This window comes from Eutrema salsugineum, unplaced genomic scaffold (genome assembly GCF_000478725.1).
Source record: "Eutrema salsugineum unplaced genomic scaffold, Eutsalg1_0 scaffold_9, whole genome shotgun sequence".
In the NCBI taxonomy this organism is placed as follows: Eukaryota; Viridiplantae; Streptophyta; class Magnoliopsida; order Brassicales; family Brassicaceae; genus Eutrema; species Eutrema salsugineum.
The window spans coordinates 1649968-1663923 of NW_006256342.1; the positions used below are offsets into that span (position 1 = coordinate 1649968).

The 13956-nt window shown below is 34.4% G+C and overlaps 2 protein-coding genes across 2 annotated transcripts; both read right to left on the reverse strand.

The window, feature by feature from the left end:
* Positions 1-375: 375 nt before the first annotated feature.
* LOC18007985 (trihelix transcription factor GT-2) lies at positions 376-3172 on the reverse strand. The gene is made up of 2 exons (XM_006390086.2): positions 2696-3172; positions 376-2102 (listed from the first exon to the last, which is right to left on the reverse strand). The coding sequence occupies exons 1-2, from the start codon at positions 2968-2970 to the stop codon at positions 539-541; spliced, it is 1839 nt and encodes a 612-aa protein (XP_006390148.1). The 5' UTR covers positions 2971-3172; the 3' UTR covers positions 376-538.
* Positions 3173-12427: 9255 nt separating this feature from the next.
* LOC112081512 lies at positions 12428-13576 on the reverse strand. Its single transcript, XM_024148286.1, has one exon. It carries the CDS (start codon positions 13574-13576, stop codon positions 12428-12430), a length of 1149 nt encoding a protein of 382 aa, XP_024004054.1.
* Between the last annotated feature and the right edge of the window lie 380 nt (positions 13577-13956).

Here is a 13956-nt window from a genome sequence, read left to right on the forward strand (position 1 = left end):
GGCATCTTTTTTTTGTTCTTTTTAATTTCATTTAATATAAATGTTTTTTAAAAAAAAAAGTTGATCTTACCAAGGAAACTGTTACTGAAAAGGATGAGTAACTCTCGTCTCCAGTCCCACCTTATAATTATTTTTGTTTTTATAATGTAGACAAAACAATAACAATAATAAGTAAAAAAACAAATTACACATCGTCACCATTCACCAACAACAAGAACCATTCATTTAAAAAACATTAAAAGTTACAGTTCCTTTTTTTTTTATTTGCTAATGAAAAACCCCACATAGTCCCCCTCTTTAATTAACATTTACATCTCCCAGAACGAAAAAAATAATTAAATCACATTTATTTAATTTTGTTTTCAACATATTTAATTTTTCTCAGTATAACTTAAAAATCAAAGATGAAAAAGAAAAACATAACCCCCCCTCCAATATTTAAATTCTCTTCTTCCTGTATCAAAACTTTAAAAAAAAAAAAAGACTACTAATCTTTGACCACAATCCACCCATCAAACCGGAATCATTTATCCACATATCACAGATTATTCGTCGTCTTGTTGTTATTGCTTGGCACAAGCTCAAACTCACCTCCTTCCTCTTCTTCATTCTCTTCCTCTTCTTCCTCCTCGTCGTATTCCTCTTCGTCTGTGCCTTCTTCATCTTCAAAGTTCTGATCCGACGGCTGAGAAGGATGAGGATGATTATCGGTCTGAGCAGCCGCCACCGTAGTCGTCGTCGTAGCTGCCGTCGCCGGAGGCCATTGCTGCTCCGGTTGAACCATCAAAGGAACTGAATCATCCGGTTTGATTAAACCGGAAGTTGAGGAAGAAGATGCGATGTTGTTGTTGTTGTTGTTTGAGTGGAGTTTGTTCCTCTCTCTATATAAAGCATCGAGCTGGTGAAAGTAAGGGCAAGTCTTGGAATCTTCGGGGCGTTTCTTGTTGCTCTCTTTGACTTTCTTGAAGTACTTGTTGATGTTTTCCCATTTCTCTTTGCATCTCTTCGAGTTCCTGTTGAATCCTAACCTTCTCATTCCCGCTGATATTTCTTCCCACAACGGTCCCTTTGGTCCGTTCTCTTGATACTTTGAATCAAGATTTGTCCTCAGCTTTATCAACGCCTCTATCTCCACTTTCGGCCACCGCGACGAGCTCGCCGCCGCTCCTCCCGCCGCAGAAGCCGACGCCGGAGTCATGTTCTGATCACCATTGTCCGTTTTAGTAGCGTCTAAGGTAGGTGTCACCGGCTGCGTTGGCTGCGGAAGCGGAGGAGGAGGTGGTGGTCGTTGAGGCGTTTGCTGCTGATGATTATTAACCTGCATTTGCGATCGAGTTTGCTGCGGTTGCGGTGCGATTGGTTGACCTTGAGGGTTTGGTTTTTCTGATAGCTTCTGAAGAAACGCCATAACCGCGGCGTCTTTAGCGGCGGACATAGAGCGTTCTTGTGCTAAGATCTCGTGCTCGCGGTTGATTCGAGCGATTTCTTGGACTCTCCAAGTTTCTTCTCTGACCAATCTCTCGTGCTCTCGCTTCTCGACAGCTTCCAAGAACTTGCGTTGAAGCTCCTCTTGCTTGTCAACAACCTGTTTCATCAACCGCTCGAAAAAGTCCTTCCATTTCCTCTTCCTCTTCTTCCTCGACGCGGTGGTGCCGCCAATCTCAACGTCGGAAGAAGTCGAGTAAGAAGAGGAAGAAGATGTCGAATTATCCGACAGAAAGTCTCCGGAGATGTTTGGGAATGAAGGTATGTTCACAGGCTGAGTATAAGGAGGAATTGATGAAGGAGGAAGAGTGATGCTTGTCATCGGCGGCATAACTGTCGTCACCGGAGGAGGAGTGGAGAATAATGAGCTATTGTTGTTGTTGTTGAGTGGCGGTTGAAGCGGTTGCGGTTGTGGTTGAGGCGGTTGTTGTTGTTGATGATGGAGCGAGGAGGTTGATTGAGTCTCGAGAGCTTCTAATTGATCAAAGAACCGATAAGTTTTGCCTTCGGATTTTCCGGTACGACCTTCTTTGGTTCGTTTGTGGTATTTGTAAACGTTTTCGAATTTCTCTTTGCATTTCTTCGCGTTTCTTATGTAACCAAGCTCCGCCATTTTCCTGAGAAATATTTTATATAAGAAAAGACCTCACATATTTCATAATTATCAATAAATTCGAAATTTTGTATGAATCGTTCATGGAAAAAAATGTTAAGAAAATAATTAGTAAAATGAGGATATATATAATTGAGAAGTGGATCAATCAGCATGAGTTTGGAAAAGATTCGCCTTCTCTCAGTCTCATGAATAAAACATGACCCAACTTATCTTATCTAAATTAACAGTTAATTATTAGTAAAGTCTAAAAATTAATTAGACCCAATTCAAGAACTGTCCGAATCTGAATCTCAAGACGAAAAATTTCGGAAATTTCATTGAGCTATACCGGAAAAAAGACATTTTTTTACGAAATTCCCGGAAATAATTTCGCCGAACAAAACCCAAAAGAAAGATTAAAACTGTCTAAACCGAATCTGCGACAATTAACGCTACGAAGTCCAGATCTTTTAAACCCTGTCACTTAAAAACAAGCTTAATCCTCATTTCCAATCACAAATCAAATCGAAAATTTTCAAAGAAAAGAGAAGAAGAGTCGAATAATAAAATTTTCCAAAAAAAGGAAAAGGAATAAAGGAGGAATTGGAAACGCACCTTGAAACCTCTTCCCATAAGGGTCCTTTAACGCTAGCGTCTCGAAACGCTATTCCCATGTCAGATCGTATTTTCAGCAGCGCCAGCGTTTCCTGCCGCGGCCACCGGTTTCCTCCAAAACCGCGGTCGCTCATCTCCTCCGACACCTCAAACGCCCCAACCGCTGCTGCAGCTGCCGCAGCTTCTGTAGCGGCCGAATCGTTCGATTGTGGCGGCGCCGCTGCGGTTGCGGCGGAGGAAGCGGCTGGGGTTGTAGTACCACCCAGCTGCATCATCCTTAAGGGTTTCGATTTAATCCCTTCTTTCTTTTTTCCTTAAAAATTTTCCCCCCCTCTCTGTGTATTTGACGGAGAAGTTACAGAAATGAAAAATAAAAATTAAAAAGGGAAAAATAAATATTCATAGAAGAAAGGGAAAAAAAAAATGGGAGAGATAAAGAAAGAGTGAGAGAGAGAGAGTTTACATGAGGAAGAAGAGTGAAATCTCCAGGCGCAGGGTTTTATGGAGTTAAGAGTTTGTAAAATACCTAAAGTTAATTTTTTATTTCTATATTTTTAAAAAAATATTTCTGGTGATGAATCTGCTTGTCAATCTCAAGGAGTCATTCTAAACATATTTATACTATATATTTTTTTCTCTTTAACTATTTAATTTTTATATATCTCCTTTTATTGATACTTTTCCTTTGTTTGAAACCAAAATGGATTCTTCATAATTTCTCTCTCCCATATATTCCGATTTTGGTATTTTTATTTCATTTACAGTGTAATAATAATACTGTATACGGTAATTGTGATTTAGATTGATAAGTTAACTTACACGCCGATAAATTACTATCATCAAAATGATCCTATGGGATCCTAATTCTAGGTAAAAAAAGTAATAAAATTTATATATTATAAAGTGGACAACGCTGTATTGACATTTATTTTGAATTTAGTTTTTTGATTTGATAATGATATATAGGTTAAACACTCTTAAGTGTCATTTTTACATGTTTATACATATTAAAAAATTATGAAAGTTATACATTATCCTTTATTAATATACTAAACAATTTTTAGAATTAATTTATACACTAAGATAGTAGTGTTAAAGTTAGATTTCGTTTAATATATATCAAAAATATATAAAATAATACTCTTTATATAACAAAATAAACATTTAAAATTAATTTTTTTAAAGCAGATAATATTAGAAATATAATAGCAAAATTTAGTAATTTCTTTACTTTCGATTGTTTAATTATAATATACATGTTAGAATTAACTAAAGTATAAACACCACTAATTTCTATTTTTATTTATCTATTTTCTTAAAAAGTTTTTGTAATTTTATACAGAATTAAAATTATGATTAGTAAATTTAGATTTTAATAAAATATTTTTTTAATTTTCTTTATGATATACTATATTTAATAGGTATAGATTCGAAAAACGTTACAGTAAATAACAATAAATAACACTATTAAAATTTGTAATATAGTAGTTTGTACTATTGTTCGCGTGTCATAATCTAAATTTGAATGCAATAAATAAAAATATATAAATAAATAAATTAATCATTTTTTTTACTTTTATTTTTCGATTCCCTTTCATAAAAAATATCGTTTTGAGTTACAATACGACAAGAAATCAAAGATACATAATATATAAATAAAGGAGTATAAATTAAGGGGTTGAGAGTAGAGAAAGATAGTACCTAACGACCACAAGAAAAAAGAAGACAAGCATCTTATAAAGCAGGGTCGTTCAAAAAATGAATGTAACCAAACTATGTAGAAAGATATGGTATAGATAGTCCAAGAGCTTGTGACTGTTGAAGACGACCGAACTCATTGCAGAGGAGTTCATTCTAGCACGCTTTGCCCTCAAGAGAGTTTGAATTCCACATATAACAATAGCCGGAAGTTTAGATACGATAGAGTAAAAATTTGTATTTTTTTCTTTCCAAATCTCATATATAACAACTTATAATACCAACTAATTAATATATAATTTGGTTTTAAAATGAATAACAAGTAAAAAAATATTAGTGTTGTTCAATATAATATTTCCTCTGTTATTTATATAAATTATTTAGAGTTTTTTTTTATTTTTTCAAGTTTATACGTCAAAATTATATACTATATTATGGCTATTTATATTTTATACTCCATTTTGTGTAGTTGAATTTTTTTAGTCTCGTGTTAGTCAAATTTTTTTACACAAGGAAACCCAGTGAGTAGTAAAGAAAAAAGAAAAGTAAATAGAGCAAATGGGGAAACGGTGTGATATTTAAAACAAGAGTTTATCATCATGGGTTGAATGTGTAATGATGAAAAAAGTGGGCACAAAAAGATATATACGAAGGAAACTGAAGGATTATGATTAGTTTTTAACCAATACTTAAAAGAGAAAAAGAGTTATTTATTGCAGAGATTTATTGACAGCTATGCATAAAGACGGTGGTGATTATTGGTTCGTTTTTGTCCGTCCAGCAATATTGTCTTACAAAAACCGGCTTTCAGTCAACAAGCATTTTATTTATTTAATTTCAAACTTATTATGAGTTTCATTTTTCCTTACGTCCTCATCATATTGAAACTTATACAACGATGGGAACCAATTTACGATTATAACTTTTTTATCAAAAAGAATAATTTAAGATTATAAATTTTTCATCTGAGGTCCAAAAAGACCGAATGCATAAATATAAGTTGGCAACCATATTAACACATATATTTTTTTACTTCATATAACCAAGTGGCAAATGCACATGATACATGGTGGGTGTAGCTGCCACCATCAAATTTTGAGATTTACATGTAAATTTGGGTTTTTACTCATACATATATATGGCATCATGAAAGCTTTTTATAGATGCGATTGTGTTCCAATTACATAGTTTTATATAACAGTGAAAGAAGAAAAACTGAATTTCCACTTAAAAGTTAGAATGTTTCTTTTAAAAAAAAATTTTGTACTACAATGAACATACTATTAAACCCAATTATTTTCATTGTAGCAGAAAGATTCGAGTTCCGATTGTGTCGATTTGGGTAGATTTATGAATACTAGTAAATTATATATGATCATTTCCAGGGTTGAAATGTTTATGAATGTAAATTATGTGCTGTTAATTTTTAAATAATAGTATAAGATATTAAAAGATGTTGAGATAGCTTTTTTAAAACACACCTATATTATTTTGTACTTTAGGATGTTATTAGTTTTTTTTTTTTTTAAGGATGAGAGGTAAACCGTAACTAGGTGGAGATGAGGATCAACTTTTCTTTTTGGAACGTAATTTTGGAGTTCAGTGGCGGGTGACTTACGTATTAAACGAAATTACTATATTGACCCTAACGTGGATCCCATTGACCCTTTAATCATTGAGGGTTTTTAGCTAATAAAATTTTCTAAGCTCAATATTTAAATTGATCATTAATAAATTAATCCATCCTGATTACTGATCTGGATTTGTCCCCCCGCTCACATTCACATATACAAATTATTCTAATCTCAACAAGTACTGATCGCCCACACTCTATAAACACGGGCTTGGTTTCAAATCAAACCAGAGATATGATGATTTTTATTAAATTATTATTATAACCTAAACTTAAGCAATAAAATAATAAATTATAAATGTCAAGGATGAGGGGATGTTAGACAGAAGTAGTTAGATGTGAGTCACTTTCGGGATTGAAGTAAATGGTCACCATTTCCCGTTGAGGCCATACATAGCCTCCGTTATTATATATTTTTTTTTTAAAATTTTTTTTATGGATTTTTGTATCATATTGAACCGATTTGACGGTCGTTATTTAACGTAATTAACTAGATCAAAAATGTAAACACTTTAAACATGACGAACAAAACAATCAAATTCAATAACTAAGAAAATATTAATTTCTCCAATGGTTGTTTTCACCTACAAAAATTTCCATCTTGTTTGAGAATAAATTAATTTTAGGCCAAGCCTAGTATATATAAAGAACCAATATATTAGGGTTGCGAGTTGCGATATATAACAAAAGGACACACATTGTAAAAATCTACTAAAAGTGTGACACAGATAAGACACATAATTCAAACAACATTAATCGAACCAAAGCCTGTCAACACAATTTTGAGATTAGTGACGATCAAACTCTTCACGACCTTCATATCTTGCAAATTCTGCAGTTACAATAACCTTAGACTCTTAGTATATCAATTTTTGTTTGTTTTAACGATTATTTTATTATTATAAGAGATTAATCAATTTTCTGTTTTTTGTGCTTTTAGTAGGTTATTCAAATATATACTTTATTATATTCTACAATGTATAATATATGAATTTATTAACACGGTTATATATAGTTTTGAAGTTATAGTAAAATGTAAATTATCAAAGGCAGGAAAATTTGTATCTAATGCTAGTTAAGCTATCAACATAGCGTACATTGTATATAAACGTTTGGAAGAAATTTACATCAGGATAGTAAATGTTTTTTTTTTCATGATAGTAAATGTTTTTTTTTTTATAGCGTTAGATTTAATTTGGGATATTTAATAAAATTACACGAAAATGTATTGAAGGTGATATCAGGGACCATTCTTTTGGTAGCTCCTATAAGCATTGTATATTATTTTCTTACAAAACTATATAATAGCCACTCGATTCTCGCATGGCTCTACCCTGAACGTTACAATGTTCATCTTATACTACTACTAAATAAATAAAAAAGTAAAGTTTATCATGGGTCTTTTTCTTAGATGCACTTCAGAGTTGAAAACGACCATTATGTTAACGGGTCTCAACTCTCAAGAGATAGTTATTAGTATTATTATTATTATTATTATTTTTATATAACAATCCGCCTCTGATAGTATTACGAACCATTAAACTATATATATATATATATATATATATAATGTTATTTTGTGTATACACTGTTTTGTGAAAGATGTTTGTCAAAGAAAAAAGTAGTGTTTTCCAACGAAAGAAAAGAGTGGTGTCTTTTTTTTTCTTTCAGATAAGGTAAAATGTTGTAAAATAAATTCAAGCAAAGAATGAATAAAAGAAAATACCAGTATACTCTCTGGATCAAAGTACCTGTGATTTTTTAACACCAAACATTCATAAAATTTATTTGTAAATGGTAACCCACACGCTGAATATACATTATATATAGATATTCATTTGACTACTATGATTTACATTTTTCAAACACTAGTACTGAGTACCATTTGTATTGGCGGAAGTCATTAATAATGGTAAGTTTACAATTCTGTTGGGAATTTATATTTTTACAAATGACAATCCAAGAACTTTGTAAGAAACTCAAAAATAAATAAAATTAATAGACATTAGTGGCAAAAAGGATTATAAAACCCATCATATTAAAGTAATTCAATTATTGATGGGCCAGGGTAAATTTAAGGTGGAAAAAAAAAATAAGAAGAAAATGCAAGTGGTTTGAGCGAGGAGCCATGGACCCATTTAAAAGAAGAAGTTACTGCAGAAATTACTATAAAAAAATGAAAAAAATGTGTGTGATTTGATCTTTTACACCTATATAGATGGCATTAAAGAGTTACCAGTCTACTATTGTTTTAGAGTTTTTGTTTAGCTTAGCAGACAATTTTAAGATCAGCTTACCATCATTACTCGCACGGAAAATCACACATACACACACACAAATATGTGTGTGCACGGAAAATCACACTTACACACGCACACACTGTATATACACGAATATGTGTGTCAGTGTGTTCCGAACTATTTAATCTACTCGAAGCATCTGTCTCATTTTCCAACGGGGCACTAATATACAAGATATCATCTCGTGTTATGTTTTTTTATTGCATGCAAATAACTCCGGATATTAGGAACTAGTATATATTTTTTTTGCTAAATATATTAGGAACTATTTTATGCAAAAAAAAAACATAGTTTATGCAAACTATCACCTGATATGTCGTGGTTAGTAAATAAGTTTTAAAAAATTCTTATGTTAATGTCATCAATAACTACAAAGAATTGTCAATTGCAACAAATATAATAAACGACGATAGTTTAGAATTACATGTTAGAATTAACGAAAACATAAACACTGCTGATTTTCTTCTTTATATGATGTTAACAAAATAACGAAATGTGAATTGTGAAATCAAATATATGAGTTATAATTACTTTTAATTTCTCATGGAAACTAACATATTAATATATAACGATAGTAGAATTAAAAGTAATTGTATATGCTAGTAGACATTTACATTTTTTAGAAAATTACTGAGCTAGCTATCGTTTCTTTTTCTTTTCTCTATTCTTGATTATGCTATTTGTCTAAATAAGTTTTTTTCTCTTCTTCCAAATATCGTTTATAAAAAAAAATTCCATATATATAATATATTTTGATTATGAGGTTTTTCGGCCGAAATTTATACATATTCTCTTACGAGGTTAAAACATGCATGTTATACATAGTCCGTAGTAAATAGCATCTAGAATATATGAATGTTTAGATCAAGAATATAAAAGCTCTTCTTCTATAAATCCTTAAGAAACTCACTCAAAATCTAAAGTTCTTAATCTCTCTCAAAACACACATAAAGATTACCATAGCTTTGGTATCTCTTATATAGAGAGGAGATAAACACATCCTAATCCTAATGGATAAACACTTAATATTCTTAGATAACTCCTAACAACTTTCTAGATAACTCCTAGATAGAAACTTTCCTTATCCTAAACTCTTTCCTAAATCCTTTAGGAAATCAAGCTTATTCAACATTCTCCCCCTTAAGCTTGAAATCTTCTTTTGACAAGTCTTGAACTCCAATAAACTCCCTCATTTCTTTGAACTTAATCCTTCTAAGTGCTTTAGTCAAAATGTCTGCCTTTTGCTCTGTTCTTGGAACATGCTCAACTTCGATCAATTCGTTTTCAACATATTCTCGTATGAAGTGATATCGCCGATGAATGTGTTTACTGCGTCCATGGAATACTGGATTTTTGGTGAGTGCTATAGCATATTTATTATCAACCCGAAGTGTTACTCTTTCTCCTGCTCTTCCAAAAATCTCGTTAAGAAGTTCCTTTAACCAAATCGCCTGTTTTGCTGCTTCCGTAGCCGCCATAAACTCTGATTCGCATGATGAGAGAGCAACAGTCTCTTGCTTCTGTGAACTCCAGCTTATCGGACATTCATTTAAATAAAAGATATGCCCTGTTGTACTCCTTCCATCATCTAAGTCTACGTTTAGACTACTGTCGCTGTATCCGATTAAACCAGACTTTGTACCTCGCTTGAAAGCCAGTCCGAACCCCAATGTTCCTTTGAGGTACCGTAAAACATGTTTCAATGCAGCCTCATGGGATACCTTTGGTTCTTGCATGTATCGGCTTAATATTCCCACGCTGTAGGAGAGATCGGGCCTTGTCTGCAACAGGTATCTAAGACACCCGATGTTCCTCCTATAATTAGTTTTGTCTACTCCTTTCTCTTCATTAGCTTTAGACAACCGGAGGCCTGGATCCATTGGTGCTTGTGTCGTATTACAGCTGCTCATCCCTGCTTCTTCGAGAATCTTTGTCGCATATCTTTCTTGTTTTAAAAGAATCCCTTCTTTGTGTTGTAGGACTTCTATTCCAAGATAATATGTAAGTAGACCAAGGTCACTCATTTCAAACTTAGTCGACATGCCTCTTTTAAACTCAAGAATTGTACTCAAGCTAGATCCTGTCACCAAAAGGTCATCGACATAGACAGCCACAAGAAGAAGATCTCTTTTGTCTTGTTTCCAGTATAAGGAGGGTTCTTTAGAACACTTCTCAAATTTCAACTCTCTTAATATCTTGTTAAGCTTGTTGTTCCATGCCCTTGGTGCCTGCTTTAAACCATACAAAGCTTTGTGTAATTTATACACCTTCTGCTCACTTCCTTTGATTTTAAAACCTTCTGGCTGAGAGACATACACTTCCTCCTTTAGTTCTCCATGTAAGAATGCAGTTTTTACATCAAGATGATGTACCTCCCATCCATTAGAAGCAGCTAAAGAGATAATAAACCTAACTGTTTCGATACGAGCCACCGGAGCAAATACTTCATCAAAATCGATTCCATGTCTTTGCACATAACCTTTTGCCACTAGCCTTGCTTTGTGCTTGTTTATACTCCCATCTGAATTTCGCTTGAGCTTAAAGACCCACTTTAGTCCAATTGGTTTTGCTCCTTTAGGAAGTTCAACCAGAGTCCAAGTCTTATTCTTTTATATCGATGATATCTCATCTTCGGAAGCTTCTCTCCAAGCTTTGATTTTGTTTGCTTCGTAGAAATCCCAAGGTTCTTCATTGATAGATAGAAGTAGGTGTTCACCTTCGATTTCTGCTAAGTAAACAAAATCTTTCAGGTATTCGGGTTTTTTACTCTATCTTGTTGATCTTCGAAGTGACTCACTTGGTTGATTTTGTTGCTGCTCCTGTTCGATGTTCTCGTCATCCCCTTGGGAGATGATTTCATCAATCTCTTCTTCTTCGTTTTCGCTTCTGTTATCTCCTTCGTCTCCTCCGTTTCCCTCCGTGTATTCCTCTGTTTCATCGGTAGAGACTTCTTCTCTTATGCCATGATTCCCAAATTCTCCAAACTCAACATAGAACATTCCTGGTTTATTGCTTTCTTTCTCTGAGTTGTTCCACTTCCAAGCTTTGTTTTCATTGAAGATAACATCTCGACTTACTATGATTTTGCGATTGGTTGGGTCTAAAAGTCGATAAGCTTTTGTTCCAGGCTCTGTTCCTAGATGCACAAGAATTCGGGATCTGTCATCAAGCTTCCTCACATGTGGTTTTTCTATTTTTGCATACGCGATACACCCAAATATTCGCAGATGTTCAATATTTGGCTTCATTCCTTTAAAAACTTCGTATGGAGTTTGCGATTCTAACGCTCGTGTCGCAACTCTATTAATAATATAGGTAGCATGTCTAACAGCTTCCCCCCAAAGATAATTTGGCACCTCCATGTGTTTTAGCAGACTTCTAGTTATCTCCATAAGCGTTCTATTTCTTCTTTCGACTACTCCATTCTGTTGGGGAGAGTATGGAGCTGTTAGATGCATGTTAATGCCTGAGATCTCGCAGAACTGTTGTAAATCTTGAGATAGAAACTCTCCACCTCTGTCTGTACGAAGTGTCTTGATGCGTACTCCTGTTTCTTGCTCAACAATGGATTTAAATCCTTTAAATCTCTCAAAGGCATCACTCTTTTCCTTCAGTAAAAGCGTCCACATGTATCGGGAGTGATCATCAACTAGTACAAATATGTACTTCTTCTGTGCTGCAGTGGCTGGTGTGATCGGTCCACATAAATCTCCGTGTATTAGTTCAAGTGTTCTTGTGGCTCGATATGTAGTTGCCTTTGGGAAGCTTCTCCGAGTTTGTTTCCCAAGAAGACATGAGACACAAGTTTCCTATTCTTTTGGAACACCTGTTATACCGATTACAAGTTCTTTCTTCACCATCATCTTTATTGTTTCAGTGTTGATGTGTCCTAGACGAGGATGCCACTTAGGATCGTTGGTCGCCGTTATCTGTAAGCATCTGGTCATATCCACCTCCATCTTGACTTTGTACAGCCTATTTCTAGCTCTGTTGCTCGTACCAATAGTTGTCCGTCTTTGTCGAGCAATACTAAGTAGTCCTCTTTCATTCTTACTTCACATCCACATTCTGTAGCTTGACCAAGGCTTATGATATTACTTCTTAATTCGGTATGAAGTAGACATTAGTTAAGGTCTTCTTCCCTCCTTTCTTGCTGAGAAAAACGATGGATCCTTTGCCTTTGATGTCGATATGTGAATCATCTCCGAACCTCACTTTTCCTGTGATAGTCTCATCAATGCTTGAGAAACATTGTCGATTTCCTGTCATGTGGTTTGATGCGCCGTTGTCTAGATACCACATATCATCTGAGCAAGCGTCGAACCTATCTGGTGTTACCATTTTCTCGTTTAGAAAGACTACTTCATGCATCATAAGCTTCTCAGCTTCTTGTGAATCATCCTCCTTAGTTTCTTCTGTTGCTTCTGTCTTTAGTAGCCTGTCTGGACATGACGAGGCATAGTGCCCCGTTTTGTCGCAGCGATAACATACAACTTTAGATAGATCTCTAGGTTCGTACGACCTTCCTCGTCCTCTTCCTCTACCATAGAAGCGTCCTCCACGGCCTCTGCCTCTATATTCATTATTTTGGTTACGGTTCGCCTGAGTATCTGTATTTGCATACATCAACTTGCTCTGATCATCTGAAGATTCCTCTGTTTCTTCATATATTCGTTCTTCGTATGCTTTTAGTCGACCGACGATGTCTTCGAAGCTTGTAGTATTTAGGTCGAGTACCTGTTCAAGCGATGCAACGATATGGATATACTTCTTTCGAGGTATACTTTTAAGGAACTTTTTCACTAGTTTTGATTCTTCAATGCTGGTTCCCAAAGCGGCTGACTTTGAACATATCTCAGACAATTTACCACTGAAATCATCGATAGTCTCTGTCTCTTTCATCTTCAATCGATCGAATTCAGCCATCAAGGTCTGTAATCGTGCTTCGCGAACTCTCTCTGCTCCAACATGTCGACCTTGAATTGCATTCCACATCTTCTTTGCGGTGTCGAGCTCGCCAACTTGTAAGATAAGTGATTCTGGGATTGATTGGAAAATTAATCCCATGGCTAAATCGTTCTTCTCTCCGTCGGTGGACTCTGTCTCGATGATATCCCATACTTTGTGGATTTTGAGAAGTACTCGCATTCTCATTGCCCACACAGTATAGTTAGTCGAGGTTAGCATAGGACATTGTATCGACGATGTACTCATCCCTTTGACTTGCGATGCTGGTACGATGTCCCCCATGATCTTCGTAAAAGCGATATTTCTCCAAAGCTCTGATACCAAATCTAGAATATATGAATGTTTAGATCAAGAATATAAAAGCTCTTCTTCTATAAATCCTTAGGAAACTCACTCAAAACCTAAAGTTCTTAATCTCTCTCAAAACACACATAAAGATTACCACAGCTTTGGTATCTCTTATATAGAGAGGAGATAAACACATCCTAATCCTAATGGATAAACACTTAACATTCTTAGATAACTCCTAAGAACTTTCTAGATAACTCCTAGATAGAAACTTTTCTTATCCTAAACTCTTTCCTAAATTCTTTAGGAAATCAAGCTTATTCAACATAACATTCTATCTTAATCTTCCTTTTCGGTAGTTAATTTATTTTATG

Bases quoted from the DNA above. Each gene is read 5' to 3' on its own strand.
- LOC18007985 (XM_006390086.2), bottom strand. From the start codon at position 2,970: ATGATGCAGCTGGGTGGTACTACAACCCCAGCCGCTTCCTCCGCCGCA. The intron at 2,103-2,695 runs GTGCGTTTCCAA...AATATTTCTCAG, and splicing joins TTATGGGAAGAGGTTTCAAG to GAAAATGGCGGAGCTTGGTT.
- LOC112081512 (XM_024148286.1), bottom strand. From the start codon at position 13,576: ATGGGGGACATCGTACCAGCATCGCAAGTCAAAGGGATGAGTACATCG.